The following is a 26,662-nucleotide window of genomic DNA, read 5'->3' as shown; positions in this document are numbered from 1 at the left end:
ATTCATCATGTGTACAACTCTAGAGGAAATCTTACGTCATATTACATCTTTAGCTTTTACATTACTCTCTACTAAGCCAGATTTGTTGCAATTAAAGGGTAACTCCACCGATTTTCCATATTAGAGGATGTCCAGCGCTGGTGAAACAATTGGTGAAATTAAAAAGGTGGTATCTCCGGTTCTGCTGTCTCAATTTTAATCACTTTTTAAACTGTCCATAATGAGTCCAACAGCTTAACTGGAGTACACTGCTTGACTGCTTTTCAAAATGTGGTGCCTACATTACCCACAAAGCAACATATCCTGTAACATATCCTCATTGTCCTGTACTTGTACTGTCTTTTGTTGTACTGTTGTTGTTATGTGCGGTGTCCTTGAGTGCTTTGAAAGGCGCCTTCAAATAAAATGCATTATTATTATCATTTGTATTATTATATCCATTTAGTGACATCTCTGGAGCCCATTTATGAGCCACAAAAGGATTTTTACGTTTGCAGTAGTACTTCTTTCTTGAATGTGTAAAATTGGTGACGTTGCCCTTTAACCACTCCAAATAAAACTCCAAATAACATCCTGGTGTCTCCCCCAGCAATTAAAAACTGAAGAAGTCTTGCTGTGGCACGAAGTGGAGAAGCTGAGAACGATTCAACTTTATGCTAATTTCCTGTGACATGCGGGAGCGACAACTGTTTCGTTCGGTGCCGGAGCCCAGCTGCCAGCAGCTGAGCTGTTAGCTGCAGCTCAAATGTGTTGAGGTGCGTCAAACAAATGTGGGAAAATCTGATCCTGAAAAAAATGTATATAAAAGGATTGTTCATTCAGTATTTTTTTTAGGAGCTACCAGGACTTGGAAGCCAGGCATAAAAACACTTTGTTCTGTAGATTAACTCTTAAATTGTGCACAGTAGGAGTTTAGTCAGAAGTGTATACCTGTTATAGCTTTACTGTTAGCATTGTTAGCACTAGCAGGTTACTGTGCATGGGGTGTGTTATGTTAGAAGCAGAGTCAGAGTCTTTAGCGTGCATTTTTACAAACACCTGTTTTGTAAATCCCTCCCTTAAGCCGCATACAGTCAGCGATATGAGCCGACAATGAATCAGTGTGTGCTCAGCAGACAGAGTCTGGAGCTTCAGCCTGTGCAGCTGCACAGCAGACATACGGACACAAAGAGGCAGGCTGTCTCCAGCCTCTCACTGACTCTGGAGCTTCCGGACATGTTATTGCTCAGCACATCATTTGCATATTTCGATATTGCAGTTTTTACATGAGCACAAGGAGCGAGGGAGCGCTGGCCTGTCGTGTCATGTAGTGGCCACTGAGAAAGAAAAAAAATCAATATGCTACTTTCATTTGCAATAAACTTGCAATATATTTACTTTTGCAACAGTGCTACCGTTTTTATGCCTCAACAAACTAAATAATCAAACTCTCTTTGTTTTCATGGATAAACTGAATAGACAAACTGACCTCAAAGAAAAACACAGTTTGTACTGTTTTACTTTGTTTGAAGCAGGAAAGGTGGCAGGGTCCGCCACCGGGACCTCATATTCCTCAGAGAAAAGTTTGTTTGTTCATTTATGAAAAAAATGTTTTTTTATGACTTTGAATTTCTTATCCAAAATGACTTTGTGTCCCTTGAAACTTGCTGGAATCAGAATTGGTTTGTATTATTATTTTTTTTGTTTAAAGCAACCATGGTCATCTTGGTTAGTCCCGGCATCACAATAGCTACATCCCTTAAAAGATAATGTAAGAGTTGTTAGCTTGTTGGTGTTGGTAGCGTTGGTTGGTGTTGCAGGTTTTCATTACGGCGTCCATGCTAACAGATTGGAGCAGCGTTACATTTAGAAAGTCGGAGTGTGAAACAACCTGTAGACAATCACATCGACGTCACACCAGCGTTTCACTACAGTTTTAATATCTGCCCGTGTAGAATATGAGTCGTTGTTCCTCTGCACTCTCTCTTTCCCCCTCCCACCTTCTTGCTGTTTCAGTGTGGATAAAGGAAAATCACACCATCAAATCTACTGATAATTATTAAAGGCAAACACGTAAGCGATCAGCAGCAGACTGCTGTGGTAACCTGCCATTGTCAGACTGTAGGTTGCTAGCTTGGAGGTTGTTGTTGTTGTTTCCAGTAGCAACAGTGATGTTGTAAACAGTAACACATAGATATCGGACCGCGGCCTGAACGGCGCCCAGCGGCACGCTTATACCAACAGTCTACACCAGCTGAGTCAGTACTTGGACCACGCCCACATATGTTTTCGTATCATTGCACTTCTCACAAAATAGAATAAAAATGAAAATTAAGAATGTCTTTCTGTGTTAAGCTGCTGCATGCATGAGCTACACACATGCATACAGCAGGTCACAGCTCTGCCTGCCCTGCCGGTAAAGTGTGGAGGGGGCAGAATCGGAGACGGTTCTGTTCCTTTTGTTTTTTTTTCCAGTAGAGCAGGGCCTTGAATCCTTCAGCTGAAGGAGCTCTGCTCTCCCCAGACACGCTTCCTGCACACGCAGCAATACTGGGGAACTCTCGACCCTGATTGGAGAGGACAGGCTGGTCCGATCGGGCCAGCAGAGTGTTCAGGATTCGGGATATGCGACTGTGTCCTGGCAGGGACACCGGTCCGCTGGGCTCTGATTGGCAGCAGGAGCCAGCATGGCTCACTAGCAGCACACCTGATGACAGGGAGGTTCAGCCAGATAAGGCTGTCTTGATGCTGCCCACATGACAGCCTGCCATAATCATACATTCTTCTGGAAGTGCAGCCTGTATCCTGGGTATTTCTACATCAGGCTGGAGGAAATCACTCTTCAGCCGAACATGGCTCTCTCCAGCTCAGTGGAGTGATGGACGGCCAAGCGGGCGAGACAGCCTGGTGGACAAATAGCTTGTGCTCGCTGCTCCTCCACCGCAGAGGACTTGTGTCAAAAGCAATGCTTGACACCGCGGCTTTGAAGCCTAATGGCATGAGGGCTGCGAGCAGACAGCTGGTTAGAGAGGGCTGCACGGAGCCTAGAGTGCATTATTAAGTGTAATGAATGTCAGCGTAGCGAGCTCATCCGACACATCAGGTGCCAATTATGGAGGTGGGCCCTGATTTGGTTCTAAACTCAATGCACAGAGGTAAAGCTCCTTTGGCCTAACTGACATCTGCCTCATTAACTCGCAGGAGCGCGAGGAGAGGGCTGGCGACCATCGTCGCCTCCAGGCCTCCGCGGGCTCTCGCAGGGGCACGGGGACTCACATTTTCCCCCCGACGAGCCTCCGCAGAGCTTTCTTCATACCTATTATTGATGAGTCGGAGGGTGAATGGAATATGAATGGGGCACAGCCAGAGTGACATTTGGAGGTGATTAGATACTCTTGTGCACCGTCGCTGGAGTGTTTGGCAGAGCAGTTCATTCATTAGTTAACACGGAGCGGCGCCTCAAATCTTCACGCATAAAGAGGTAAATAAAGCATTCATGGATATCATTGCCTTGGGCAGCCGGAGCAAACACTATTGATTTTTTTTGGAGTGTTCTAAAATAATGGTCACAGATGTGTCAAGACATTCATCAAACCGTCAGAGCCAAAATCCTCCATGTAGTAAAAAGCCAATATGCCGCTCTGTTCTCTCAGAGCGATCGGAAATCTGTGCCAGTGCTGGTGGTGACAGTTTAGCTCCTTGGTTTCTATATCCTCTCAACCAATCACACACACACACACACACACACACACGCACACAGCAATCCTACAAAGCAGCGGCATTTTTCCTTTCACAGAAAAAAACAACATGTGCAGCGTTTTTAAACCTCGAGCGCGAGTGTTCACAGACAGACTGGACACAAGTTGGATCGCATCCTGTAATTTAACGTCAGGATACAATTTATTCTTGTCAACAATGTCTCGGAGCTGAAGGATACCGCACCGGCAGATTTATACGTCCTCCCGAGCCTTTCTCCGACCAACAAGCCTCGGGGTGCATGTCGTCTGCTCGTTCAATAATATGTAATGTACTCACCACCATAAAGCAGATTCTCCCAAGACACCGCCGACTGTCTCACAGTATATATTCTCGGTCAGCTTGGTGGCTCTGATTATTAGGCCGATTCATCACAGAGAACAACGAAAACACAAACACCAGAGGAGGAGGAGGAGGAGGCCGTCCGCGGGGAGTTTTTATGACTGTCAGCGTTGAGCTTTATTGGAGGAAGTATAACAGGTCAGCCGAGAGGTGACCAGATGATCTGACCTCCGCCGACCACGAGGGAACGCGCACAGGAAAGAGTGACCGGCGTAATGGAGTGATCTATGCATCGCCTCTCTGATCAAATAACCACCCGTCAACAGGGTAAGGAGGGAGGGGGAGGCTGACGTTAGGCTGACGGACTGCAGATAACGGAGAAGCTGTTTTTACGTTGGATACGGCCTATAGTTCGCTGTCGGCAACCAAAGCAGCCTCGTGTTGTAGTGAGTGAGCGACGGAATAAAGATGAGGCAGATCTGAAGTTCCTATAAAGAGAAATTCAGCCGCTTTCAATCAGATTATTCTGCCGTTTGGAGCTCTGAGCTTTTGGAGATGAATGGAAATTTTTTTCTTTCTGCTTCTCAGTCGGTGCAATTTAAAGGGACACTTTGTAGTTTTGGGGGAAGAAATTCAAACTCAGAAATGTATTATTTACAATATTAATGAGGTTATAGTACACATTCAGACATAACAAGCTGTTCTTAGAGGTTAATACGTTCCTAGAACACTGTTTGATGCGAGAAAGGTGGCAGGGTCCGCCACATATAAACAAAATTTAAAAGCATCGTGAGTCAGTTTGTCTATTCACTCATGAGAGTGAAGAGAGTTTGATAATTAGTCTTCCTCTTCTGATTAAAATGTTTAATCAGAAGTTTAACGTTTAGCTGTGACGCTCCAGAAACTTTTAAAACTTCACCCAACTTTCCATCAGCTTTGGGGCGAGTAGCTAACGTCACGATATGCCGTCTAAATTGCCGACTGCCACCGGCTGAACAACCGAGAAATCAACTGTAGTGAAACGTAAAAAACAACAGCAAAGTCTTGGAGGGTTACTCACCTGGTGGATGAATCGGTGGATGAAGACACGGTGCCCAGCAGAAAGAGAAGAAGAGAAAAAAACAACATTAGCAACATTAGCAACATTAGCATTGTCTCAGTAGCCTAAACACTGACAGGTTAGCCCCAGATATGTCACATGGTCTCATTTAAGTTTTCTGACAGTGTGCTGTAACTGGCAGCCCTTTGGAAGACCTTGTTTCTCCATCTCGCCCCGTTCGTTGTGACATTTGTACCATCAGCACTCAGCCACGCTGTCACAAGGCCTCTGGAGGTCCACAAAGGCTGTCTCTCTGCTGCAGTCCCAATTAGGAGGCTTCACCTGCCCAGCAGGGGATGCAGTCAAAAGTCTTCAATCTGTCAGACCTGTGCACCGCCGCGTCATATCACTCCTCAGAAACCACCGCAGAGGCCAACAGCCACTGCCTGAAAGCCTTTTGTTTCAATGACCGCGATGGCTCGACCGAAATGTCCGCCGCGCTTTGACAGCCTGCCGCTCTCGCTCCTTCAAGGGAGACACATACACAGTAAATACTGCATGTCAGACGGCGCTTATTCTCCAGAACAAGCACAGTGAGCGATGGCGAGCGGGAGACTCCTGGAAACTTCTGAACAGGCACGATGGAAAACACTCGGCGCGGGTTTGTGGGGCAGGGCTGTGGAAATGTTTTTTGAGGAGCTCTAATAGGCTGCATCAAAACTCCATCCGTGTCCGCGGAGCCCCGGCTGCTTTTTTTTTCCACATCCTTTTAAAAATTCAGTCCATTAAATCTAAAGCTGGTCAGGTCAGCAGCAAAACAGTTCAGCCACCTTCAAATCCAGAGAAGTTTTACTGTGGCATTGAGGAAGTGGGGTTTTGGGGCGGGGGCGGGGGGGGGGTCTCCGGTCAGGACCTAGCGGCGGGAGCTTGCTCCCGAGGGCCCGTTGGACAGTCCTGGCCGGTGACACATTGATGTATGAGCTCCAGTTTTTGCTCCCGCTCCCCCTCAGCACAGAGAAGCAGGTGTGCTGATCAGTGCCACTTGATCTGTCAGTCGGATGGATAAAAATAGCCTCGGAGATTGAGCTGGGAGCAGGACTCGCCTAAATCTTTGGTGGAAACTCAATTGACTTTGAAAGGCTCCTCGAATGTTCTTGACCACGGCATTTGAGCCAAAGTCTTCTCAAGGTCGAAGGTTTTTAATTGCAGCTTCAGTTATCTGTCGGGGACAGCTGAGAAGGCTTGTCGTAGCATTCGGTGTCCGTTAGCTTAAAAACAGAAGCCCCCTCCTTTGTTATAGCGGAGACAAAGTCATATTCTGACAGGAAGTAATGAATTCTCTCTGCTGAATCACAACACGATATAATGAATTAAATAGAGGACGAACAAGCATCTATTCCATTTGATACAATCTCTGCGTAAGTGCACAAGACCAGGCGAGCATCCAGATAAATGCACAAGTTCGTCGCAGTTTCCCGGCTTTTTTCCCTCCCGGTCATATAGTGTCAGATTTACTTGGCATATCCTCCCCGGCTGTAGGGCTCCGGGAAAAAAATGCATAACTTTGCAAGTTTTCCCTGAAGTTGCCTGATCAAGAGAGATTGAGGCCAGAGACTATAAGACGGGAGAGAAGCTGCAACATCAGCAGCTTTCATTGTGGGGAGGCTGAAGAGGCTCTGCTCGTTGTTTGAACAGCAGGCGGCTATTACACCACATGGATGCTCAGAGTAATTAAATGTGCTCTGTTCCCCCTTCATGTTCCTTTCTCTCTTCTTCACTGCGCCTTAAATCTGCACAGATAGGTTCAAAGAAGTGTTAATGTCAGTGTTGTTTGCTGAAACCTTTTTTCCTGCCAAGTGTTGCAGAAGTGTTTTATTGGCTTGTCGCGGGGGCCTCGCAGTTACAAGCGCGGCGGATAAAAAAAGCACCCGAGTGAGCATGCATGTTGGTCAGTCCGCGTGATTAAGTCCTCTATTAAGTCCTGAAGTGAATTAGTTATGTTGTAGTTACGTTCCCTTTGACTGGGTTCACTTTTAATGAGCAATTCTCCGTTTCATTTCCACTTGACACACTCATATCTAACTTTGTACAAAAGGTACAAAATGAGGTGTTAAGAAGAAGCTTGTCTAATTAGCTAGCCACTCGTGCCGGTCCCAACGGCGACCGCCATTTCAAATATTGAGGCTATTATTATGATCACTCTCCCCATTATCATAAAAGCAAAGCAATGGGCCATTTAATGTGGCTTCCCAAGTAAACACTGTGCAAATCATATTCAAATCGCACAGGCGCAGCAGGTGGCCGTGTCAGATGTTTGGCTCATAATTCCATAAATTAGATATTCCGCTGTTTTATGCATATGTCGAGCTGATAGATGAGAGCGGGCGGTCATCGCAGTCGCTCGCCTACCGTGACTTCCCGATAAGATGTTTCCATAAGTGAATAAAACAAGCTGTTCTCAGAGGAAAACAGAGTCCCAGAATCGTATTTGAGGCTAGAAAGGCGGCAGGGTCCGCCACTTATAAACAAAAATAAACAGCTTAAATTGTGAGTTTGATTGTTTAGTTTGTTCAGACAGAACAAGATCTTTCTCCCCCCCAAAAAACTACAGCGTGCTCCTTTAAAGTGCTGATTCATAACTGAAAATGCCTTGGAAAGACTTGGAAAGACAAATACACTCGTATTCCATCGCAGAGATATCACTCGTGTTACCAGCAGACCCTAAAATAGTGCAGAGACGTCAGTCGTCTGTTTCCTGTTTGAGAGGAATAAGAGAAGGCTGTCACGGGTGTCAAGAGCGAAAATGTCTGGGTTTGCCACGATTAAAAAACATCCAGTTACCTCGGGCGAGAGGTCCCAGCATCGAGAAAACGAAGGATTAATTATGTGCATATGTAAGAGAGTCAAGACGTCGTTTAAAGAAAAGGAAATCTAGCCAAGAGGAGCGACATGAATTGTCTGACAGAAGCGTGTTCCACCCCCACCAGTCCTGGAGCACTTGTGTTCGCTGTAATGTCTTCATCGCTGCAAACGCGCCCGCGTAAGGGGAAGGAAAAATAAGCAGAGATGAGAAACGTCTTTTGTATCGAACAGATTGTTTGTTTCATCACTCTGCTTTTTTGTCCGTGCCCGGGGAATATTCCAGAAGAATACGCCGCTGGCTTGGTAATTTTTTTTCCACAGAAGTCGGAATTAACTGTGAGTAAATAATTCCACAGTGGAACAGCCCGGAATATTACAAGAGCGACGCCAAAACGAGAGCCCTCCCTCCGTTCAACAATACATGGCAAGTGGGAATGAAGATGGCACAAAATGGAGAGCACTTAATCTCTGAAGTGTTCTGAATGAAGTCAGGGCTTTTGTCATCGGGTTTCTTGGCACCACGCTTGGTGAAAAACAACATGTCCAATAACTCAATCGCTCCTGTTTCTTGGAAAACACCCGTCTGCTCGCTTGTTCACGCTTTGTAGAAATAAGTTCGACACGCTCGCCTCACGTGACTGGTCGCCTTTTAACGGTTTGGGGAGTGGGGGTGGGAAGAGGTTTGAGGGGGATGTTCTACACGCATCATCTGAATTTCCGCCGGGGGAGTCGGCGCGGAGGACAGAAAAATATCTGAAGGACGCTGCTGTGATCTGTGCAGAAAATAAATAAACCAAGCGTGGCCGTTTAATTGCTGCCTTCGACTTGGCCTCTCTGCGGTCTGCGGGGAGCTGAGCTGCCGCAGAGCTGGACGGCCATCAGAGTAAAGACGCAGAAGAAGAAGAGGGGAGGAGGACGGTCACGGTGACTCACAGGCTTAGAGTTTAACCTGGCCTGTCCGGCTCCCCGAGTCCTGTTCATACCTCATTCACAGCCACGATTTCGCCTTTGTGTGTCAGCAAGGGCATCGGCAGGCCGGCTCAGGATTCAGCGGATAGAGATCTAGGGAGGCCCAGCGCTTTGATAGAAGAGACCGATATTGCAGCGGAGGCCGACCCTCTGTGGAGAGGGCGTCGAATGAAATGATAACAGATGAGATATTGATTCAGCGCTGATTACAGCCACACAGATGAATGTCAAAATATTGTCACCGTCTCATTCTTCATTATATTATCACTGCAGGGACAAAAGGACGGCCAGCAGCAGATTAATTCCACTGGGAGACATCCCAGGCTTTTTTTTTTTCTATGTCAAGGTTAGCTAAAAGTGACTTTACTGTACACGATGATAGACTCGATATCAGATTCAATTAAGCAGAACATGTTCGCAACAACAGAGCAGCCCTGCAACGGATTGAATGGAGTCTGGTCCGAACACGCCCGGGGTTAAAGGTTCAGGTTCCTCTGGGAACACTTCACTAAACAACTCAACATCAGATGTCATATCGTCTCATTCTTCTTTTCAAGTCCTGAAGTGCTTCAACATCTGCAGATTCTGCTAATCTGCACCTCTCGTTTCAGTTTACAGGATGTAATATCAATTTTGCAAGAGTTACTTTCTGTTAAAGCTGCTATTGTGTTGCCACTGTGCCACTTTTCTGTCTACAAAACCAAAGGCCCGGGACTGAGAACAGTAAGACTGGATTCCTCAAGAGAGACATGCAACACAGCCCACAGTCCACGCTTAATACAGGAGCACAGAAAAACAGGTCATTTACGGGGAGACAATAGGAGCCGTTTTAGACCAATTATCAGGAAGAAAGTTTCAAAATCGGAGACAAAATACTGGACAACAGCCCCGCATAAAAATAGACATGAGGGAAACGTGGGCATTATGTAAGCACATCAGACAGAATGCAAAACCAGTGATCATCGCAACAATTGAACAGGAGTCTGGAAAATGAAAAAGTCTAGACAGAGAGAGTGTGTTGGGCAGCAACCACTTTTTTCTGGTCAACTGTTGGTAAGACGTCTTACATTTTTATAAGGTGTTGTGATGAATTTCTTGTCAAATTGTTGCCTAGTTACGCATCCAGCAGATGAGGAACACAATCATGTTTGTCGTTTCCCTTTTCTACTGGTCAAAACCTGCTGAGATCTGGATTTTACGTGCAAAACGTACGACCCGGGTGAACACCGTGCAAAGCGATGGTGCGTTATCAACATCAGGTGGAGGCGTGCGGATAAAGATGGATTTTGGGATGTTTTATTACTGCACACAGTGATGGAGGCGGAGCTTCGTTCATTCCTATGAAAGTTCGACTTCCAAGCTGTGAAAATAATCTGGATCACCAACCGAGCCGGCTAACTTCCGGTTTAGCGCCCGGCTAACTTTTCCATATGATATTCGACCGATTGCCTCATTGTGTTCTCACCTAAAAATCACATAACTTCTGACACTTCTATTTAAAACATACCCACACTACATGACGTCACCGCATGTACGTAACATATCTGAACCACGTCGGCAGTCAACCGTAACAACAAACGTAAACACGGCTCGTCATGAGCGACCTACATGGTTGTTTTTCTGATGAGGACAGTCTTTGTACAACACTTCCCTTCATTCACCAGCTCACACACACATTCACACACTGATAACAAGACGCTGACATGCAAACTACCGACCTGCTCATCAGGAACTATAAGTCTTTGCTCACACACAGTAACTGCGACCTTGCATGTAACACCCGGCTGTGCTACATGCCCATTTACCAACTGCACTTCCTCAACCTTGCTGTCTGAGCTCGCCGCATGAAGAGCACAACACTTCCTGCAGTGGCACTGAACGTCGGCACGGGACATAAATCATGTGGAGTCGTGAAATATCGAGCTAAGTCCCGCGGGTACGGGCAGGACACACAGGAGACCCACAGACAGACGTTACATGTATAAATCTGCATGTAGATGCACTCGACATTCAAAATGCACAATGAATGAATGTCTAACACGTGCTAAAATATGCTCTCAGATGGCCATGTGTCATATTAATCCTCCAAGACACCTTGTGTTGGGAGATTAGGTCTTCCTCGGGACCTTTCCACCAAACCTTAAAGCACCAATATATATCGACTGTTCTCATACTATAGAATTATGTTGAGCTGAACCGTCGATATCCACAAACCAGAAGCCGACCAGCCAGAAACATTTCAGTCCTCACAGTAACATCATCACAAAAACTCATTTTCTCCCGTGTAATATCGAGGATGAGGTGATTCGCGGCCTCATTAGTTATTCATTGCCTTTAATGTCTGAACATCTGGTCAGTGACCACCAGTGATCCATGCATAACTGCCTCTGCCCCGCCGCCATCCCGACCACCAGAATAAAAATCCATCCAGGCTGCCGTCCAGGAAGCTGCGGGGTTTCTCCTCCAGCAGCTACGCATCTTCTCGCTGATCAGCAGCTATTCACGGCAGCCGGGCACCTCCTGCCTCCAGCTTATGTACTGGAAATCAGAGGAAGCACACGCAGGAGATCACTCCAATCTGTATGATAATTTGAGCCTCTCGTCTGGGATGTGGTGTGTCGGTCCAGTTCAGCGGCTCCGGAGCGTCTGGTGATTTAATCTACATGATACGGTCAATGTAATTTCTATATGGTGCGGCAACCCCGGTGTGAGAAGCACTCCATAGAATACAAGACACTTTAAAATAAATCAAAATCCGGTTTAATGCGCACTGGGATCGTAGCTTGGTGCTCGATGTGAAAAGCCGGAGTTTTATGGAGCCTTAAAGTTCTGTGGTGTTAGACGTGGATCACGAGCGGAGCGGTGGTACCGTCTCAAAGAATCTCAGGTGAAGACACGAAAAGCCGACTGTGCGCTGCAAGCAACATGCAGGAACGATCACCCAAAGGAGCCTAATTCTCAAAATGCCTTGAAGCAAAAAAAAAAAAAAGTGCAAAGAATGGAGGGGTGCGCATCCCGGTGCATCTGCACAAATCTCTCCAAAGCCACAGCACCTGAGAGCAGGAGGATTCCAGCAAACAAGAAAAGCCCGTTTGGACCATCAGCGGTGCGGCTCGGTTCTCAGAAGAGCTTTCAGAGTGTGCTCATGAGCAGCTTGCATGTACAGCTGGGAGTGAAACTTTAATTATCTTGATGCCTCCATCACATTCCTCGGTCCGACCGGCGATCAGGGCCCAACCCCCCCACACACACTTCCATCGGGAGCTACAGGAAGGCAGGTTAATAGGGTGCATGTTTCACTGCCAAGTAAATTGGGTGTGTTTCAGTGGGGCAGGAAATCAAAAGCCCTCTTCCAGAAAATACTTTGAGGAGGGAAAAAAAAGAAATGCATGAAAACTCTATCAGACATGATTTCCAGGCTGGTCTGGGATTTAAAGCCAGAGAATGTTGGACTTTATATTTACAGGAAATCAATTAAAAGCTCTTAATAACACCTGACTCAAAGCAGAATTCAGATTTATTATAACTTGGGTTTTATTATCATAGTTATTGCCATCAATTGTCCTAATCCTAACACTCATATCAGGGTATTTTCAAGTGGGCAAAAAGTCAAAGCACTTTTGTTAAAATACGAATGCAAAGACTGTTTTTTTTTCTATTACATGCAAAATAAGATCGTTTCAAATAAAATGCACAGCTATAGGGTGACTTTTTCAAACATGAGCAGGCCTATAAAAGTATCAAGACAATACAATTCTGTGTTGCAGGAGTTTGAAAAAGTAATTCCCACGTCTTTTCAAATCAATAGTCTGGTGGACAAATGCCACAAATGTTACTTATTTGTTGTTATTATTTATGCACATACATACATTCAGACACGTTTATGTGATTGGCCACTGTAACATGATGTCGGTGTCACTTGTACCCTTGAACATTGCTAAGATGAAGTCCTATGAAGCATTTTCTGTGCAGTGAGCACCGTACAAACGTCTGTAATAATTCCTCACAGCTCCAGAAGAACTCAGCACCAGAGGCAAAGATGATGGAGGAAGTCGATTTGCAAATTGTGATGGATCCTCGCAGTTTGGGTAATAATTTTAACATCGTTATCTTTATTTTCTCTTCTGATGAAACAATCTGAATTCTAATCATCTTTTCTTGTTTTTCCGAGGTCTTTCAGCTTCATAAGTTGATGGGGTTTCCTCTGATGGTCAGATAAAACTGAAACAAAAGCTAGTAGGTTAATATTTACAATATTAATAAGATCATAATACAAACTCAGAATATTTTTTTCCTAACTTTTTCCATAACTGAATAAACGAGCTGTTCTCAGAGGAAATAAGGTCCCAGAACGCTGTTTGACGCTAGCAAGGTGGCAGGGTCCGCCACTTATAAACAGAGTAAAACAGTATGAAACCGTGTCGTCATTTAAAGGTCAGTTTGATTTTTCGGTTATGAAAACAAAGAGAGATGATTATTTTGTTTGTTTAGGCAGAAAAAAAACGAGTCAGTCAAGATCCCGAAAACTACAGAGTGCACCTTTAACTTCCAGTATTCCCGAAGACCTGTAAACACACAAGTTACCCTTTAATATCATCATCATGCTAATCGTAGTGTTAAAGGTGCAATATGTAATAATTGTTTACTTAAAAACAAAGCATGTCACCAGAATAACTAACTGCTGCGAAGTGTAACTACTGTTGGATAGCTAGCTCAGTTAGCCGTGCAGCTAGCAGCCCAGGCTGGGAGCTTTAGGACGGGTCGGTGCGAGGTGGTTAGCATGCTAACTTCAGCAGATATCTCTGCAACACAGCACAAAGACATCCTGCAGTCTAAACTGTTATCTCCTCACATTCTGCTGATATCTTTTGGGAACGTTTCTAATTAAAATTGCACCTTTAAACTTAAATTGTTAGACTTGGTGTTGATGTGAACGTAGCTGTTAGAATTCACCGCTTCGGGCGCGCGGATCTCAGCTCCATAAGGAACTGTGTTATGTAACGACACCTACTGTATACAGTGGATGTATGGTCTTTGTATTTCCAGCATTACAACCCACACACTGAACGTTTGGATCTTATTCATGACTTTCATTATGTGCAGCTCTGGAAACCACTTTTCGCTCCGTGTGCAGCGCTCGCTGTTATAAATGGCCGTGCTGCATTTTTCCGTCACCGCTTCCTTCAGCCGGAGTTCCCAGAAACCCTCCCCTGCATTCCCTGTGCTTCATCATGTCGGGGGCCCGGGCTGCACGAGGCATATCCAACGGTAATTAAGGTCAGACAATTAGATTCAGCCAGCCGCGGTCCTGGTGACTTAATAAGTATAGACAATTATCCAAAATTAATATGATAGATGCCATTGTCTTGCGTTGCTCTGCTCAGTCAGACGTTGGCAGGGCTTCAGGTTATTATTACAGAGCATGCATCCACCGCTGGTTTGAATAATGACGCTCTCTGTGCGGCTGCTGCCGTTTCATTACAGAGAATATGATTATTAGTTAGAGGTGCTATGTTCCAGCAAAATGTAATGCAGTTCAGTACCAGGTGCTGCGATATGAGAGAAATCAGTTATTTCACAGTATTACTCAGTGTAGAGTTCTGCATTAATGTCAGAATGGAGGAGAGTGAACGTGTTGTGTTACCGTCCTAGAATAATCTGGTCTCTACTCAATATAAAACCTTTTACTATCATTAAAATCTCATCAGTTATCAGTTTTCTTTCTTCACACGGACGTAGCTTGGCTCGCAAATAACACAACCATCCAACCATACACCAAAGTGGAAAAGGGGAAACTGATTACAGTTACAGAATATACGTACGTCTCCTGTTGGAATAACTTTAGCTTGATTCTCTGGACTTTAATGGACAATATTCACAACTTGGATTCATTTGATGAAAAGCCGTTTTACAGGCTGAAGGAACACAACTCATACAATAATGGACACAAACTAAGATTTTATGACTCACCACTTTTTTTTACGTCTTTGTTTTGCTCACCATGTGGGTAAATCTGAATAAACTATCCTTTAAATGAACCGAGTGACGGACCTGTGGAGAATTTAACTCTTCTAACCGTGTTTATCACGTCCACACTGGCACATAGCTGACGTTATGAGCTGCTTTGAGTAAACGTACAAAGGTTGGTGGCGCCTGTTTGGTCGGACCAGGACGGAAAACATCTATAAACACTTAATTTCAGGTGTTATCACAGTCTGTACACTGAGGTAGTTGGTGTTAAGAGTCTTGCTCAAGGGCACTTCAGTGGTGGTTAAAGGAGGATGGGCGAGCACTGCTGGTTCGGTATGCTTGATATGCATTAAATGACTGTAACACATCACTCTGCTGAGGTTAATTGCATCACTGCAAGGTGCTCAACCTGGTTCCAGACTACCTGTACACCTGCACACATCTGAAATGAAATGAAGTGAAGGAACTGGAGACAATAACACTCGTATTTTCTGCTCGGCAGGTTTTTAAACCAGGCATTTTTCATTTTTCTGGAGAGGATTTAGCAGAAACACTGTGCGACTTCTCCGAGTTACTTAAATCTCAGAGGAAATCACCTTCACAAGTGGCATTATACATTCAGGTTTCGGATTTTGTCGAGCAATTTGCACTACAGAGTCCGCTGTTTTCTCGCAGCTTTAGCTTTTGACACCTGTTGTCACACTGTGGTTTTACCATCTGCTACCCGGTAACACTCGAGGAGCTGTTCCTCGAGGACGGCAACAAAGGCACTGAGGGACACACTGCTGCAGCCGGCTGTGTCTTATAATGAGTGCTGTCAAGGATTTGCAGCACTGAACTTTTGCGCCCTGATCTGTGGCAGGTCACCGTCGAGTTCATATCAATAATTCATCTCGCAGCTCAACTCCCTTCGCTGTTATGAAACGAATCTTGTTAGGAAGTCCTGCCAACACCGTCTCCGCCGCAACACCCAACTTTATTTGTAACTCTCGCTGCTCCGACTGGGGAAAGGAAGCGGGCGGACGGTTGTTTGGGAAAGATTAGCCGAGTGCATCTACATGAAGCGTTTGTTTGGCGGCAGGAACAGGAAGCGAGCTCGAGTCGTGTGTTATCTGAAGGGTAGAGTCGCCCCACAATGGCTCACTTCTCCTTTCTCAGGGTCGGAATAGATGAGTTCATGAAAGCAGATAGAGTGTGGCCCTTGCTCTTTATCCTCACAGTATGGCTCCTATACAGCTTCCCTCTGCTTTATTGTGAAACAACCTGGAGCTGTCAGAGGCTCAGTGGAGACCCGGGGAGAAGAGGGCAGGGAAGTGGAACGCTGTGCCGGATGGGCTGCTCTGATAAGATCCAGGGAGACTCCTCCGCCTCCTCCTCTGCATCCCCCTCCGCTGGCAGCAAGCAACGGTAACCTTTACTGTCAGTGACAGTTGCTAAAAGCAGCGGGGGGATTTGGAGACATTATGTTTGACTTCTTTCAAATTAGCACCCGTTTTTTTTTTTTTGCGTGTGTTGTTGTCGTCGTCGTCTTCTCCTGGCTCTGCTTATCAAGGTGGCCACAATCAGTCAATGCACCGTGAATAATTACACGCCTGGGGATATCGAGCACACGACGAACAGACTGTAAACACTCGACGTGATGCTCAGGTATTCACAAAACCTGGAGAAACGCGCTGAGGAAATCAAATGCACCACTTGACACTGCTTACAGGAGGCTTCAGATGTATCAGGCCTTGATCACACTTGCTCCAGTTTAAATGAGATCCATCCGCCAGAGTAAAGCGTCTAACAGTTTCCTTATATTAGCGTGCTAATGAGGTCCCAGTGTGATACTTTTTAATGAAACCGTCCAGGAGGCCAATTGTCCATAACTAATTATCATATGCTAATTGGCACACCAAAGTGCAGAGAAAGAGGACTGATTTTGTTTGTCTGCACCTCTCATTACTTATTTCTCTCTCCGTGCGTGCGTTGTATCAAAAGTCCTTAATGAGCGTAATTACGGCGGTGCGGCTAAAATATTTCTTTAATATGATTACCACCGCACCGACTATAAACAGCGAGGATCTTGCTGCATGTGGGTGTGTAATTTGGAAATGTACAAAATGTTAACATCTAGCTAATAATAACCTTGGGGGTGTACCTCAGGGAAAACAATAGCTTTGGCTGTTCCCCAGTCGGAGTGAAGTGTGATTATTATTTCGATCACAGCGTCTCGCTCCGTGTGCGGCGGTCTTGATAAGCCAGGTGTAACCAATTCTTCTCGCAATATTGCACATTATCCTCATTTGCCACCCTCGGCGCCGCAGAGTATGAAATAAGGTGAAGAAGAAATCTCCAATAGATCTCGCTGATCTGAGAAAGAATGAACTCTGAATGAATAGCACCATATCGAATTATGCTCAAGTGAAAGAAAACATCGGGTGGCACCTGGCAACGGACCATATTGGTTCAGTTCTGGTTCAGCGTTGCAGAAAATAGGACAGGGACCGCAAACAAATACAAATAACTGCTATTGCTTTTAGAGATTGTGGCTGACCAGCTCCGCAAACTGAATACAGCGACATGTTCTGGTTCAGAGCACGGCACAAAGGCGCCCGGTTCCTGCTGGGAACCACATCAAGATCGGCCTCGTCACGGCACCGGGGTGGAAATAATCAAACTGGGATCCACATCGATGCCTGACAGGCTAACTGCACTCAGCATCACGTGGCGCTCCGTCACGTATCTCCATGTTGTGGGTCGTTGTGTGGAAATGAACACCATCCTCAGTACCGGGCTGCGCCTGAGCATATACACGTGTCCAGATTCTATTATGCTAATTTAGGTGGCCATTAGGTTTGTGACAATTAGCCATGGACGATGAAGCCAGGAGGTAGGACGGAGGTATCGTGCTGGATCCCCATTAGCTCATTTGCGTAGGATCATTAGACAGCGTGCGACGAGAGCCACACCAGTTGTTGGCCGCACGGCAATGCACCTTGCAGGAGGACTGCGGTCGGCTCCGGTGGCTGATAGGCTTTACTCACACTCAGCGATTGGGGGGATATTTCAATGTTAATGATTATGGTGCACAGCAATTCTTGCGAAAAGCCATTAGAACAGTCGGGCAGCGCTCCCTCCCTGGATTCTCAGTAATCTCCAGCGAGCAATTCCCCGCAGTTACTCCGGACAATGATTTTTTTGTTTTTTTTCGAAAAGGTCTCTTCCTAGGATGTTGAACAACGTGAAGTCATCGGATAATGTCAGCGATCGGACTAATGGCCATGTCTGATTTGAAGCTTTTACGTGGAGATGCAGGAAGGATTCTCGGCGCACCTTTGTGGCGCGTGACAGCTCATTAAATCAGAGCAGTCAACATGCAGTACATCACCGCTCAATTACATTAACCAGTGTGCCGCAGTAAAAATGCATCAAGCTAAAAATAGAATGCTAGACTCGCGAAAGTGTGGTGGATATTTGGGAGAGCTAATGACCCGCGCTGGCTCCAATGAGCATGCTCATTTAAACCCTGAGAAACATTGTCTGTGTAGTTGTTCCCCGCAGCCATGCAGACCTGTACGAGCTTGATGGATGGCAGCTTTTTATTGACCATCCATCACGGCATGTCAATACACTCCTGGGAAGAAAATATGTTTATGTTTAGATTGCTGTGTGTAATGGAGTCGTTCAAAGGGCGGACAGTTGTGTCGAGGAACGCGGCGGTGGACCGTAATGAGTCCAGCATCTCCAGAACCTCGGGAAACCTCCGCCTCCCGATGGTTCCCACTTCTTTTTCTCCCAGGAGGACCGAACCCACACCTTCCACCTTCCACCTGGACCCCACTGATGTAGAGCCGCAGCTTCTGAGAAACATATTGACTGGCCAATCTGAGAAAAAGGCAGAATTTCAAACAGGTTCCCTGAAAACCGGAGGCTAAAATCATCCATCACCCTGGGCTGCTTCAAATGCAGACATCAAAAAAGCTGCCTTATGGATTGATCTTGGTGATCATATAATGGATTTCGCCAGTGCCAGACTGACGGCTGTAATGGGTTTCTATGCTGGATGGCTATCGGAAGTCCGTCGCACAGGCTCTCCATAGAGCGCTCCATACGTTTGCCGGAGGCTTCTTATACCTGCTCTTGGGGGACCGTACACTAAATTGACTTCAGAGGCACTCAAGGAAACAAGAGCGAGAAACATCAGCAGCTCCTGTCGGCAGAGAAACACAAAAACCTCGACATTCCTTCCGTGATCTATATCTACCTCACACAGATGCTTTGATGCAGGTTTTTCTGCTTTGCTCAATATTTGCAGCCGACACTCTCCAAACTCTGCACAGAAAATGACCATATTTAATAATTTACTTCCAATTTGGTACAGAATGTTCACTGAGTCCACGGCAGATAACTGCAGGCTGTTTTGCATTATAATGATTTAGTTACATGTGAATCAAATTAAGCAAATGGAGCACATGACAGAATTATGTGCACGGCGCTCTTGAGATGGAACAATTTTCCTCTGCAACTCTGAGGAGCGATTTTCCAGTTAAGTGAGCGGCTGGTGCATTCGTCCTGTTCGCTGACAGTAACCCGTCATTTTGCGGCATTTAATCCGGTCGAGGACGGAGCGCAGCTTTCAATTAACTCATCAAATAAGCCGAGTGACACGTCCATCATGTGCTCGGCTGTGGCAAATTGTGTTCCGAAGCACAATGCAGCGACACGCTGTGCATTTATCTCGGGGACAAAAAGTCTTTCTGAATCTGTTTTTCCATACAAGGAGTCGACACAACATCCCGACGTGTTGTGCGCTTAACTCCTTCTTCCTGTTGCAGCTGTGGAACATCAAGTTATTCAGTTTAAAGACTTAAAATTCAGGAGAGTGAACCCAAATGCAGTGGCAGATATTTTCCGCTGTGTGACTAATTGCATCAATCATGTACCTGGAGGAGATGGCACCTTGGATTCCCAGAACAGCTGATTACCACACACAGAGACGGCTCGGCTCAGTCCGGCTGAACTGTGAAGCTCGCCTGCTTCCGTAACAGCTCTCATGCTTCTCCATCAGCCAGTCAGGTTGACCTTGACATGGCGGCGGAGGGGAAGGATGGCGTCCCCCCTCTCCCATCCCTGGAAATCTGTGAGTCTATGTCCTCACTACCTCGGGCAAAACCCGCCTTATCGACAGCCGACAAGTGTCGGGGCCGGACTGCAGCACGGCCGTCAGCCACCAGTCACACTTGGTAGGTAGGAGGAGAGGGGGAGCAATAAGATCTCAGCCCGAGGACTAAATAAGAGATGAGCTAAATAAATAAGTGGAAGGTTCTGGGATATTAATATTGTCAGGAGCCGGTACTATAGGTCGCCTCACTGACATACAGCACTGCAGAGCCACAATTAGATCCACTCATCTGCTTTGCTTCGGCTCCGTGTGGGCGCAGAGCAATCAGCAGCACCTGCTGAGACGAACTGGGAGGCTAACAATGTTCCAGCTAATACCTCAGACTTTATTTGAAAAAGTGCTTGAGTCAACGATCTGCAGGAGGAGGAATCCGGGCTGTCTTCATATGAGGAGGCCACAGCTGCAGCCGGCCGTCAGCTCGCTCACAGCAGAACAAACTACCGCTGGAATACAGGTGGAGGAGTAGAGCGCATACCTCCGCCAAGGCCCAGGAGTCCCCTTTAATTCAATCAAGCCTAATGCAGTATCAAATAAAACATGTTTTAAAGGTGCAATATGGAAGACAAATCCATACTCGAAACATCTAAAACATATTGGGGGCAGCTCGTCTCCGGGGTAACCGCTAACTGCTGCTGCCGTTAGCTCGTTGGCTCAGTTCGGGGTGCAGTTAGCGGTTTGGACAGTGTCAGTGGTTACCTGTTGTAACGTCAAAACTGCTTTTTCTTCACATGTTCAACTAAAATTCTTCCGTGTTTCCAGTTTGAATCTGGTCGATTTGGATTCTTTTTATTTAGATCTACATCAATATTTTTTATTCCCGTTGAGATCTATGCGTTATTCTCTTGCAATGATAAAGAAGGTGAGAAAATATTCCCCCCCCTCCCGCGCAGGCTAATCAGGCCGCGTCCATATTCATGCACACTCCCATGCGTTTCTGATCAATCCAGGGAAAAGGGCTCCCCGTAGACGACCTGTGTAGTATTGATGAATCAATCCAACTTCATCATATTCATCATAACAGAGCCGGACGACCAGCTGGTGTCGACCCGACATATCGGTAAATGCATCAAGTCCGGCCCCAGCAGGCAGAGCTGTAAGAAAAACAGCAGCTAATCTGCATATATTCAGGTCACGTGAACTGTTGCGGGCTTGGTGACACCAGGGTCCACTCCACGCTCAGAATTCAATAGAATCCAGAAGGAGGAGCGGGCCCGCCTGCTGTCCTCAAAAAGTAAAGAGGTTGAAGCCCATAACGTGGACTCTCTCCGGTCCAAAAAAAAAGAAAAACAAGTGAAGGATGGATCTTCAGCGGGCAGCACCAGCTGTTCAAGCAGGGCCATTAGAGTAATAATATCCCAACGCAGGACCTTCAGGAGCCTTTGACACCTCCTCCTCCTCATTATCCCCTCACTGATTTTCTCTGGTGGTGGTCCGCCGGGTCTGCATCCTCCTCGCTAAATTGGGAGACTTGGGATATCTGCGAGCCAATTCAGCTTTGATGTTTCATTTTTTTTTTAAAAGAGCCAAAGAGGAAGTGACATCCCAGCGGAGAATATTATGCTAATTACGGAAATGTTAATTAGGCCCAAAGGGTTAATTTCCCTCTGCTTTTATATCAACTCTATACTTTAATCCGTCTCTCAGTTAAAGTGCTTGTACTGGAGAATACTTCGAAATGATCAGTGTGACAAATTTCGAAAACACAGCTTTCCCTTCCTTTTAACTCAAAGTTCCCTTAATCCTCCTTCTTTGAAATGTTATTGGTACAAAAACCCACAGCCAAGGAGCTCCTTCTCTCTCCTCACGCCACAAAATAACATAATCTTCTTTAAATTACCACATAAACTCAACAACATATTGCCGCGCGTCTTCCTGTATATTGCACAGGGGGATCGCTAAACGGAGAAAAAAAGGAGAAGAAGAAGGTCAAAAAATACAAAATAATCCTAAAATTTGCATCTATTTTGGAAACCGAAATAGATTCAGACACCAACAACTTAATTACTTTTCATTTCATTGGAATCTCTGCAGCAGAAAAACACCTAATGGATGATAATTACTTTAATACCAGGGGTGCTATTCTTTTCTTGCAAATTTTCTCTGCACAGCGACAGCTCGTACCTGCAGGGTCGACGGGGCCGCGTCGCACGTGAAACTCTTGATTCAATATAAACCGCGCCGTGTGTACTTAAGGGTGAATCTGGCTCACAGCTCGTTTGCAGAAAACCAATGAGTACCCTCAGACAAAACGGATCGTCCCCTACAGGCTTGTTCATTCACCTGCACGCTTTACCACAAAGCCAGTGTCTCCCTTTCTGCCATTTCATTAGTGTTAATTCCCCCTCAGGGACGTGGGAGGAAACGTCAAAGCACAGGGTCCATTTCTGAGACGTGGAGGGGGGGAAAAGAAACGTCGCTCAGCGCTCACACTGAGTGATGAACAGCGTCCTGACACAGCAGGTAACGGTTATGTATCACCCTTTTTTCCTTTATGTGATGTGACACATTAAAATGATGGGCGTTACGGCAGGAAGTGATGGATGCTGCAGTGCAGCCGGAGCTGACGTGCAAAACTTTGCATTGGAGAGCAGGAATTCATCTCAAGGTTGGTGCGAAAGTAAAATTAAAGGGGTGTGGAGCTTGACTGTTCCAAGGTTACGTGCACATTAATGCATCTCCCAAGGTCTTCCTGTTTTTCAATGTTTGTTTTTTTTAAATCTGTGTTTAATAGCTCCAAGTACACAGGCAGAATTAAAGGACAAATTCACCCAAAAACATGAAAACGATGTAAAAGTCAGGTGAAGGTGAGTGACAAAACATTTCTGGAGCTTCACAGCAAAACTGAACAGCTGAAGTAGATGGAGACTCGTTTTAATGTAAAATGCTTCCATACAGCATTATCTGACAAAAAAAAAGTCTTTAGAAAGATCCAAAATTAATTTAAAGAAGATGTTATCTTGCTACAACAAATATTTCAGCCTTTAGAAGAGTTTAAATAACTTCTTTTCAAATCAGTGTGGTATCAGGGGACTTGGATTATGCCGGACGAGCTGTATTTGGTTTTAATCTGTTGTCTTTTTCCATTTTAACACCAGTTTTAAACTCACCGCCTGCAGATTTTTAGAAAAACGCTGCTACACTGTTTCGCTGTGAAGCTCTAGAAATGTTTTGTCGACTACGAAACTTCACCTGACTTTCCATCAGTGTGGAGAGAGGAGATGATGACTTCATTTGTAAGTGAACTGTTCCTCTAAAATGCTAAATAATTGCTAACTCTTTAACCATAACCATCTTTCATAAATGGCAGATTTATCGTTAATTATCAGTAAGTAGTTAATTCACTGCTAAACAATGACATTAAAGGGATATTCCGGTGTAAATTTAATCCATGGTATAAATCACAGTGAAACTGTGTTAGACTCCCTCTCGAGAGATCAAGTTAGCAGACCGCTAAGCTAGCGGAGGTTAGATGCCCCGGACTATGTGCTGAGACTCTATTTGTACTGTTGCTGAAGTTTGGTTCTGTTCTGAGCATTATTTGTGGCTTTTTGGTGGCGGTTTATATTTGGATCCATTTACTGCAGTGTATTGTTGTCGTGCGGTCGTTTCTGAGGATGCTAAAGCTACGTTAGCTAGCGCTCTGCAAACTTTATCTCTCGGGGGGGGGGGTCCTACTCGGTGTCACGGTGTGTTAGAACATGGATTAAATTTACACCGGAATATCCCGTTCAGCAATTGTCAAATTACAACTGATATTTATAATGCTTTTACAACTGCTTAATAAATTGTTTTTATCAGGTAAATAACTATTAATAAAGTTGAATTAAGTCTTATTTACCATTTATTAATGGTGGTTATTATATTATGAACTAAATCTACTGCATGTGCAGCTGTGTCTTTACTTCAGGGCTGCCCGCCATAATTAATAAGATGTTTCCAGCAAAAGAAAAATATAATAAATTACTCAAAAATAAATATAAGTTAATCACTTTTTATGATGTTGTTCGTGCTGTACATTCTCCCTAATTATGAATCATTTTACAGAACATGAGCTGGTGGTCAGAGCGACAGATTCTTCAGCATGTTACTAATGCAATCCAGAAGCTTCACAGCAGAACGATGTCGCACCGACGGAAAATCACAACAGAAAAAAAGCGAAAGCAAACATAAATTGTCTCCAGTCCGGCATAAAAGCTCGCTAACTAAAGCCCCAAGACAGCGTACTGATTTGAAAAGAAGTTATTTGAACTCTTTTTAAGCCGAAATCTTTGTTGTAGCAAGATAATATCTTTTTTTAATTAATTTGGGATCTCGGGGCTTCTAAAGACTTTTTCTCAGATCGTGATTGACGCGCTGTCTGGAGCCATTTTACCATGAAAACAAGTCCCCGTCTACTTGAGTTGTTAAGGAGAACGCTGAAGCACTGTACCGCTGTGAAGCTCCAGACATGTTTTGACCTTCATCTGGCTTTCCATCATTTTTAATTTCCTTTTTTGGGGGGGCGAATTCATCCTTTAAATCTGCCTGTGTACTTGGAGCTATTGGAGGCGCGTTCCACCTTTTGGCTTCAGTTTTTACCCACAAAAAGAGAGTTTGTGCACTTCTGATTAACTCCATAACTGTATCCGTATCCTCAGTTGTTATAAGGTGCATACTGCTGTTTGCCCTACGAAGAGAAATTCATTTAAGAACCACGAGATTGTTACAGACTTCAAGTCAGATTTTACACGGGCTGTCGTACGCCCACGCCGGCAGCCGATAACACTGATTTTTGCTAATATGTTTTCATATTTGAAGGACTCAAGGGGATATAAAGGGGCGAGCGAGGGAATTCAATGGAAGGATTTGTGCAGCAATAAAAAGAGAAGGTCAACTGCGTTATAATACCAAATTATTCCACCCGGCCAATGAAAACAAAAATTCCCACTTTTATTGGATCGAAATGATTCAGAGCAGCGCTGCAGCACGCGCAGACAACAGTTATACATTACGCTCTATTAAAAGGAGCCGATATGAAAAGAAACGCACTCACAAAAAGAAGGAAAAAGAAAGAAAAAGCCAGAGCGTACACGGAGTGGGAGGGTGTGAGCTGCCACGCCGGTCATCACGACACCCACCGGAGCAATGAGGAACACCCAGACGAACACCTCTCCCGCTTCTAAATCCAGACATGGAGAGCGCTTTCATCCATTAAAAATGATGACTGAGGGAACCAAACAGCCCCTTTTTTTTTTCCTGCACTGACGCTGCCTAACACTGTAATATGGTTAAGCGGACATAATTTGCACCTGTCTCTTCCTGTCAATTTCTAAAGAGGGATGAAGTTGCACTCAGGCAGAGCAGGTAGCATCACACGGCGTGGAGTTCGAACCCCCCCTTCCACTTCCACTCTCTCTCTCTCTCTGCAGCACTCAGCTGTAACTCACACTGTAATTCTCGAGAGAAAGAGGAGGGGGGGGAGATGTAGAAGTTGAAGAATTTATTCACATCCAATTGCAGCAGAGGGGGAAACCGGCTCTGCAAAACGCTTCTGCTTCTTTAATGTCACTTCACTTGGCACTTCGGAGCCTAATTACCCGACTTGGCCACCCTTTTTTTTTTTTTTTGCAGACGTGTCCCTCAGATCCAAGAAGAACACGTATTTAGACATCATCAGTGAGGAAGTAATGTTCACTTCCAGAAACCTGCAGGCACAGGGGCCAGTAAAGCCAACTGGATGCAAAGATGCTGCGTTATGACTGCCAACCCCAGCCTTAGGGATTGGACCCCAGCCTTTGTGCTCTTTAGGTACAAAGATCCCTATCCCCCCCCTCCCTCCTTCCACCCTTCCCCTGTAATTGATTTCCCTGAATCTTTAGATGCAGAGCCAGAAACAGTGAGCCACAGAAAGGCAGCTGATAGAGTTAATTAGGAGTAACTGTTCCTGGATTAGCGATAAAAGCGAAGGAACCATTTAGGCAAAATGCATAAGCCAATTCTCAGAGAACAATCCATTAACTAAGTAGTGCTACACAGCGGAGCGTTTCCTCATGTACTGTTTATCTTGACGATTAAACTCCTTCCATTGTCTCCAGAATTGGAATATCCCAGAACAGCTATCATGAGGAAGTTGTCTGCCCACAGTTTAAGATCCCCCCTGTTAATTATATGTTCAGTATAACAATAGATTATTTTCAATGCCCGCGGACGCTTTTGTCATAATCAACTTTAATTAATGCTAGAATCACACAATGCCGCAGCGTTTCTGTTCACACAGCACTCGATCGCACATTGGACTTTTTATTTTTTTAGATTTTCCAAATATTTCTCGGGAGCGGAGGCAGAATTAATCTCTTCGTTTAAGTCGAACCTCAGCGGGAGCGGTCGCAGAGGCAGTTTTTAAATGCGAGAACAGCACAGATTATTCTGTGGGCATCAGTTACCAGGAAACACTCATTCTTTCAGTCTAAAAAACAATAAATCGAGGGTATTTATGTAGAGAGCTAAAGTCCTGATGTCACATCCTCGCTGCAGTCTGGCACTAAAGTGTTTCTTCTGATGAGTCTTTTACAAAAATACCTTCCTCTTTCATGTTCCTGTAGTTCAAATCCATAATTACAGATGATGATTGAGTATCCGCTGCTGCGCCGCCTTGCAGA

General features: G+C 45.2%; 1 protein-coding gene across 4 annotated transcripts in view; it reads right to left on the bottom strand.

Annotated features, from left to right (window-relative positions):
- Positions 1-26,662, bottom strand: part of unc5db (unc-5 netrin receptor Db) — a 171,429-nt gene that overhangs the window by 122,172 nt on the left and 22,595 nt on the right. Inside the window, exon 1 of one of the 4 annotated variants that reach the window (XM_030417924.1) lies at positions 7,898-7,934. The exons of the other annotated variants lie outside the window; for them this stretch is intronic. Coding sequence (XP_030273784.1) covers positions 7,898-7,919 — 22 coding nt within the window. The 5' untranslated portion in view covers positions 7,920-7,934. Of the gene's footprint in view, positions 1-7,897; positions 7,935-26,662 lie in introns of those variants that run through there. 4 annotated transcript variants of the gene reach the window in all.

This window comes from Sparus aurata, chromosome 5, assembly GCF_900880675.1.
Source record: "Sparus aurata chromosome 5, fSpaAur1.1, whole genome shotgun sequence".
Taxonomy (NCBI): Eukaryota; Metazoa; Chordata; class Actinopteri; order Spariformes; family Sparidae; genus Sparus; species Sparus aurata.
Note: the sequence above shows the minus strand (reverse complement) of the source record. Positions and strands in the feature narration are given on the sequence as shown.